The sequence below is a fragment of the Rhea americana genome, unplaced genomic scaffold, assembly GCF_003343005.1.
Source record: "Rhea americana isolate MKP2758 unplaced genomic scaffold, rheAme1 scaffold_617, whole genome shotgun sequence".
Classification (NCBI taxonomy): Eukaryota; Metazoa; Chordata; class Aves; order Rheiformes; family Rheidae; genus Rhea; species Rhea americana.
The window spans coordinates 58,794-66,446 of record NW_028186776.1 but is presented as its reverse complement, the minus strand read 5'-3'; the positions used below and the strand labels follow the sequence as shown (position 1 = coordinate 66,446).

The 7,653-nt window shown below is 69.7% G+C and overlaps 1 protein-coding gene across 1 annotated transcript in view; it reads left to right on the top strand.

Annotated features, from left to right (window-relative positions):
* Positions 1–7,653, top strand: part of LOC146587090 (plectin-like) — a 70,874-nt gene that overhangs the window by 4,434 nt on the left and 58,787 nt on the right. The window contains exon 2 of the mRNA XM_085320184.1: positions 2,217–2,412. Coding sequence (XP_085176310.1) covers positions 2,217–2,412 — 196 coding nt within the window. The remainder of the gene's footprint in view (positions 1–2,216; positions 2,413–7,653) is intronic.

Genomic DNA, 7,653 nt, shown 5'->3' with positions numbered 1-7,653 from the left:
GGCTGCGCGGCCCCTTCCCCCGCTGTGGCCGGGGGCGGCGGGGCCGGGCGGGGGCTGCAGTGCTGCTGCGGGAGCATCCGGGTTTTGCGGGGTGCAGGGAGGGGTCGGTGCTGCAGGAGCCGTGGGGTCTGCGGGGTGCAGGGAGGGGTCAGTGCTGCAGGAGCCGTGGGGTCTGCGAGGTGCAGGGGTGCAGGGTCTGCAGGGTCCAGGGGAATTCATGCTGCAGGAGCTGTAGGGTCTGTCAAGTGCATGATGGTGGTTYGTGGGGTTCTCGGTGAGGGTCTCTGCTGCAGGAGCCATGAGGTCTGTGGGGTGCAGGGTAGGGGGCTGTGTGTTGCAGAGTGGGGATCTATGCTGCAGGAGCCATGGGGCCTATGGGGTTTACGATGGGGGGTGTGCTGCAGGAACTGAGGGGCTGTGGGGTGCAGGGTGGGGGTCAGTGCTGCAGGAGCCGTAGGGCTGTGGGGTGCAGAGGGGGGTCTGTGCTGCAGGGGCTGTGGGGTGCAGGGAGGGTCCATTGCAGAAGCTGTGGGGTTCAGGGGGTCTGTGCTGCAGGGACTGGGATGCAGAGTGGGGGTCTGTGCTGCAGTAGCTGGGAGGTGGGGAGGGTCCATGCTGCAGGGGCTGTGGGGCACGGTGCCTGGCAGAGGGGTGGGTGTTGTGTGTGCACTGTGGGGCTGTGCAGTGCCGGGTGGGGTGTGGGGCCGTGGGCTGCACTGGGGGGGGGGCTGCTCGGCACCTGTCAGGCTGCATGCGTGTGCGGAGGCAGCAGCCCCACAGGAGGCTGGGAGCGGCGCGGGGGCGCCTGGCACCTCGGATCTGGGCCGTGGGGTGAGGGCCGGWGTGGGGCACCAGCTCTGCGTGCAGCCCCGCTCCCCCATCCCCATCACTGCCTCTCCCGGCTGCCAGCCTGGTGCCGGCCCCTGGCTGGAAAGCTTTTGGCTAAAATGCCGCCACCGCTTCGAGGCAGGGGAAAACCCTCCTGACCGCGCTAAAATGATTGCAGAGCTGCTGTGCCGGCGAGCCGCAGGGCCGCTGCGCTTCCGAGCAGGCGCTTCCCAGCAGCGGGGGGATCTGTGGAGTTTTGGGCCTCTGGGAGCGGTGCTTCGGCRGCCACGAGGTCCCTGGGGCTTGGAGCTGGGCTTGGCAGCGGCTCTGCTTGGGCCGGGCTGGCTGCATCCCGCCGGGAGTGGGGCGGCAGTGTGCCGCGTCGGGGAGGTGCCGGGTCTGGGTCAGACCCCGTGTGCCCAGCACCCCGCTCCCGCGCTGCGAGACGGGCCGCGAGCCCGGCCAGCGCTGCGGTCCCCGTCCCAGCCGGCAGCCTCAGGATCCCCGTCCCGCTCCCGGCTCACCTGCCGGAAGCGCTTTCCGGGCCCGGCTCTGAGCGATGCGGCGCCCTGTGGAAATAAATAGCATGTGCTCATGTAACCAAAGACGGCTTCTCGCGGTGCTGCGCGAGGGGGTGGAATTGCAGAAGCATCCTCGCTGCCGGTGGCCGCTGACGTTGGCGGCTTCGCTTGGCAACCTCCGTCACGTTCTCCGGGGACCGTTCCCGGGAGCGGAGCGGGACCGGGGCTGGTGGGCCGCCTGGCTCCGCGGGTTGCACCGCTCCCGGGCCCTCCTGGGAGTCGTGCCCGGCCGTGTCTCGCTGCACCTGCAGCATCCGCCGCGTCCTCCCCGTGCGCGGCACTGCGTGCTCCTGTGGGCCCTGACTCTGGCCTCCCCCGAGCTACCTCCCTGTCTCAGGCTTTTTCCCTTGCCAAGGTGCTCCTGGCCTCCAGCCCTCTCCCTGGGGCCCTTTCCAGCYGGGGACGCCCTCCTGCCCCGTGCCGCTCACTGGCCTGAATCCGGAGCAGCGGAGGGCACAGGGGTCTGGGGGTGGCTGGCCGGTGCTTGGCCCYGGCATGTGCCCAGTGCATGGCCCCRCCGGCGCTAGCTGTCCCCCTCTTTGCCCCATGCACAGCTCCTCGCCCGCCCTTGCACGCGTCTTCCCTCCTGCTGGCCTGCRCACGCCTTCCTTGCCCCCGCGGCTCCACCGGACATACCGCGGCCCCACGGCAGCTCCTGTGCGGAGACGGCCGGCCGCAGTGGCGGGGCTTCACGCGGCTGCTCCGCGCCCCGACACAGGCCGGGTTTTCTCAGCACGTTGTGCGCGTGGGCACTTTGCTCCGTGGGGAGCCGGGCGTCTCCGGGCCCTGACGCTGCCTCTCCTGCAGGAGCTGATGTCGGCGGGGAGCCGGGAGCCGGCAGCGATGGCGGAGGAGAGCTCCAGCGGCAGCAGCAGCTCGCCCAGCCCCGGGGACACGCTGCCCTGGAACCTGGCCAAGCACCAGCGCACCAAGCGCACCAAGGCGGCCGCGGGCAACGGGACCGTGCTGGACCCCGCCGAGCGGGCCGTCATCCGGATCGCAGGTAGGGCTCCCRGGGAGGCGGCAGCGTGAGGGGCTGGGACACTGCGCGGGGGTGCTGGGGGGCTTCTGCAGACTGCCCGGCCCCCTGCCTGGTGTCACAGTGAGGGGCACCTGGGCACCTGCAAGCGCAGCACAACCGTGTGCCCCCTGGCCCGGGCTGTGCCGAGCTGAGGCGGGGAGGTCCGTGCTGTGCTGTGGTGGTCAGGACCGTGATACCAAGGTGGGGATGGCCAGTCTATGCTGAGGCAGTCAGGATGGCAGTACCAAGGCAGTTAGGATGGCGCTGCTGAGCAGGGAGGTCTGTGATGTGCCAGGAGCACTGGGACAGTGGTGCTGAGACAGTGCTGATGTGGGGAGATCCATGCCATGCTGAGGTGGTCAGGATGGCCATGCTGCAGTGTGTGTGTGTGGGGGGGTTGGGATGGCAGTGCTGATGTGGGGAGGTCCATGCTGTGCTGAGGTGGTCGGGATGGCGGTGCTGATGTGGGGAGGTTAACGCCGTGCTGAGGTGGTCAGATGGCAGTGCTGATGTGAGGAGGTTCATGCCGTGCTGAGGTGGTCAGATGGCAGTGCTGATGTGAGGAGGTTAACGCCATGCTGAGGTGGTCAGGATGGCAGTGCTGATGTGGGGAGGTCCATGCTGTGCTGATGTGGTCAGGATGGCAGTGCTGATGTGGGGAGATCCATGCCATGCTGATGCGGGGAGGTCCATGCTGTGCTGAGGTGGTCAGGATGGCAGTGCTGANAGGTGGGGATGGCCAGTCTATGCTGAGGCAGTCAGGATGGCAGTACCAAGGCAGTTAGGATGGCGCTGCTGAGCAGGGAGGTCTGTGATGTGCCATGCTAAGGTGGTCAGATGGCAGATGGCAGTGCTGATGTGGGGAGGTCCATGCCATGCTGAGGTGGTTGGGATGGCAGTGCTGATGTGGGGAGGTTCATGCTGTGCTGAGGTGGTCGGGATGGCAGTGCTGATGTGGGGAGGTTAACGCCGTGCTGAGGTGGTCAGATGGCAGTGCTGATGTGGGGAGGTTCACGCCGTGCTGAGGTGGTCGGGATGGCAGTGGTGGTGTGGGGAGGTTCACGCCATGCTGAGGTGGTCGGGATGGCAGTGCTGATGTGGGGAGGTCCATGCCATGCTGATGCGGGGAGGTCCATGCTGTGCTGAGGTGGTCAGGATGGCAGTGCTGATGTGGGGAGGTCCATGCTGGGGGGAGGTGGTTGGGATGGCAGTGCTGATGTGGGGAGGTCCATGCTGTGCTGAGGTGGTCGGGGTGGCAGTGCTGATGCGGGGAGGTCCACGCTGTGCTGATGTGGGGAGGTCCATGCTGTGCTGAGGTGGTCGGGATGGCAGATGGCAGTGCTGATGTGGGGAGGTCCATGCTGAGCTGAGGTGGTCAGGATGGCAGTGCTGATGGGGGAAAACCATGCTGTGCTGATGTGGTCAGGATGGCAGTGCTGATGTGGGGAGATCCATGCTGAGCTGAGGTGGTCAGGATGGCAGTGCTGATGTGGGGAGGTCCATGCTGTGCTGAGGTGGTCGGGGTGGCAGTGCTGATGCGGGGAGGTCCATGCTGTGCTGAGGTGGTCGGGGTGGCAGATGGCAGTGCTGATGTGGGGAGGTCCATGCTGTGCTGAGGTGGTCAGGGTGGCAGTGCTGATGTGGGGAGGTCCATGCTGTGCTGAGGTGGTCGGGGTGGCAGTGCTGATGTGGGGAGGTCCATGCTGTGCTGAGGTGGTCGGGGTGGCAGATGGCAGTGCTGATGTGGGGAGGTCCATGCTGTGCTGAGGTGGTCGGGGTGGCAGATGGCAGTGCTGATGCGGGGAGGTCCATGCTGAGCTGAGGTGGTCGGGGTGGCAGTGCTGTGGTGGGGAGGCCCATGCTGAGCTGAGGTGGTCGGGGTGGCAGTGCTGTGGTGGGGAGGCCCATGCCGGGGGGAGGTCCATATTGTACCAGTGCAGGGAGGTCTGTGCCATGCTGAAGTGGTCAGGACCGTGGTGCTGAGGCAGGGTGGATCGTGCCATGCCAAAATGGTCAGGAGCGTGGTGCCGAGGCGGGGAGCTCCGCGCCGTACTGGAGGGCTGGGAGGTGTGGAGGGCCGTGCCGTGCCGGGATCGCCAACCCCGTTGGGAGCGGACACCCCGGGCGTCTCCACGACAGGCAGCAGTGTAGGGTCAGGACTGGGTCAGGGTCCCCTGGGGGGCCGGCGGGGATCGGGGCTCCCGTAGAGCCGCGGGCCTCGAGACCTCGCCGTGTCTTGGCGAGAGGAACCCGGTCCGTGGGAGCGGGGCCGGTGCGGCGGAGGGGCTGGGGGCTGCGCCCTGCTCGGTCGTGTCTCCCCGGGGACACGCGGGCCCCGTGCTCGGGGACACGCTCCTCGGCCACGGGGCCAAGCGCACGGCAGCGCGCTGCAGCGACGGCAGCTGCCGTCAGAGGGCCCTCGGGGAGCCGCGTCCCGCGGGTCCCTTGCAGGGCCGTGCCCCCCCCGGGCTCTGCAGCGGCGGCGGAGGCCGTGGGAGGGCCGCGGTGGCCCCGGGGGCCGTGGCGGGGTGCCCGGCGGCGCGGCTGCGCCCGTCCGTCAGCGCGGGCAGAGCGGACGTGGCCCCGGGAGCTGCCGCCGCATGTGCTGGGCCTGGGGGGCAGCAGCGTCCTGCCCCACGCTCATGGGGGGGGTTGCGTGCCCCCCTTCTGCCCTGTGCCCTTGGGGATGGGGGGCTACACCCCCCCACCTACCCTGTGCCCAGAGGGGGAGCATGTGCCTCTGCCTGCCTGCCCACCCCATGCCAGGGGGGCTGTGCACCCCTGCCCGCCCCATGCTGGGGGGGGGGCACATGCCTTAAACTGCCCTGTGCCAGGAGGGGCCACACACACACCCCGCCTGCCCCACACCGGTGGGGGGGCAGCTGGCTCGGGGTGCAGGGCGGTCACAGGCTCTGGCCTCCCAGCTATGGGCTGGATTGTTTCCACTGCCCGTCCTCGTCCCCGATTTAGCTGCCGTCCCAGGAGCAGGGCGTCCCGGCCCACGGCCCCCTCGGCCCCACGGCCCCCTCGGCGCAGCCCCGAGCCCGGCACTGCCCCTGACCCATGTTCAGCGGGCAGCGGGGTGCCCCGTCCCCCAACACCGCCTCGGTGCGGCTTCCCTTTCCCCTGCTCTTTTCCCTGYGGGAGCTTTTCCCTGCGCTTTCCCACGGGTACAGTGTGAACTATGAGTCCTCCCTGGCTCAGTACCATGGGGCTTGGGGYGCTTGGGGAGTGCCTGCTGCCCCCAGGCCTCCAGTGGGACCGTGCTGTGCCTGTGGGTCTGGGGGTGCTGGGTGCCACGAGGCCAGTCTGCAGCGTCGGGGTGCCCCCCTCGCCCGACGGCTCCTGATGTGGGGTGGCGGATGTCGGGGCCCCAGCCAGGATGGTACCCCATAACCCTGCCCAGGGGACGCAGTCCTCCGTCCTTCCCAYGCAACGGCCAGCAGCGGGGTCCCCGGGGTCCTGCTTGGTGGGGGGCCCCAGGTCCCAGATGGAGATGGGCTCCCAGGGTCCCAGTCTGGTGATGGGGTCCTTGGGGTCCTGGCCTGGCGGTGGACACCAATGTTGATGGTCTCCCCACGGGGTCCCAGTTTGGCAGGGGTCCCCAGGGCCACCAGGGACCCAGCTGGTAATGGGGTCCCTGAGGTTGCAGCATGCATGTGTGGGTCCCTGGGGGTCCCAGCCTTGCTGCTCCAGCCCTGCCGGGGTCCCRGGACGGGGTCGAGAGGGTCCGGCGCCGCACGGGAGCGGGAGGGCTGTTTGCACTGGCAGGCTGTGCGTGTGCCCGTGAGTGTGCGTGGGGCAGAGGCATGCAGGTGGGAGCATGCGGGTGTGTGGGAGGCAGAGCCACCCCACACGCAGAGCCCTGCCGGGGCTGGCACCCCGCACTATTTCGGTGCGGYGCTGGGCTCCAGCGGCTCCCGGCTGCGGATCGGGTTTCCTGGGGGCTTTGAGCTTCTATATTTAGGGCTGACACCGCTCCGTCCYGCTCCAGGCAGGTATCGCATGGCCRCGGCTTTCCCGGCGCCACGCGTCCCCGCGTCCCGGGCTGCCGCGGCGTTTCCCCCTTGCCGGGCTCCGTCCCCGCACCCCGGCGCATGTTTTTGCCCCCATGGGCAGCTCTCACCCCCCAAAGTGGGGACTCCCGCGTGGCACTGGGGACGGGGCAGAGCCGGGTCTCCGGGGCGGTGAGCGGTGCTGGGCTGGGAAGGACGGCAGCTGCGACCCGGCCTGGAAACGCCGCCAGCCCTCAGTTCGGAGAAGGAGATTTAAAAATACTCCTTGTTCTCACGGCCCCGGGCAGCCTCGGGGCAGAGCAGACGGCCCGGAGCCTCCCAGGTCCCCATCCCCCCGGGCTGCGGGGACACGCTGGCAGAGCGGGATGGGATGCAGCTCCCAGCTGGGCTGGATGGGGTGCAGCTCCCAGCGGGATGGGGTGCAGCTCTGGGTGGCCTGAGTGCAGCTCTGGGCAGGATGGGGTGCAGCTCTGGGTGGGCTGGGCTGCAGGCCTAGCAGGCTGGGGTACAGCTCCCAGTGGGATGGGGTGCAGCTCCCAGTGGGATGGGGCGCAGGCCTAGCAGGCCAGGGTGTAGCTCCCAGTGGGATGGGGTGCAGCTCCGGGTGGGATGGGGTGCAGGCCTCGCAGGCCAGGGTGCAGCTCCACGTGGGATGGGGTGCAGCTCCTCGTCGGCCGGGCTGAGGTGCGGCTCTGGGCAGGCCAGGGTGCAGCTCCCAGTTGGCCAGGCCGGGGTGCAGTTCGGGGCAGGATGGGGCGCAGCTCCTGGTGGGCCAGGGTGCAGCTCCTGGTGGGATGGGGTTGAGCTCCAGGCGGGCCGGGGTGCAGCTCCCAGCCCAGCCCAGCCCAGCCCAGCCCAGCCCAGCCCCCACCCGTGCTGCAGGGAGGGCGGGGGTCTGCAGCCGGGGGTCTGCAGGCGGGATGGGGAGGGGTTTCTCTCCGGCTTTTCCGGGGCAGCGCCGGCTGTGGGAGGGAAGGGGCGATTCCCGAGCCTGGGGTCTGCGCTGAGCCGCGAGCGGATGGGGTCGGTGCCGGGGAGCCGCGAGGGCGAGCTGGGGTGCTGGGCTCCCACCGGGGCGGCCCACGGCACGCGCTGGGGGCCGGCGGTGGCTTCCCGCGCCGGCTGGGGGTCGCAGCCTGCCCCGGGCAGGGGCTCCCCATCCCGGCTGCCCCCAGGCTCGACCCCTCACGCCGCCGGCCCCGGGGTG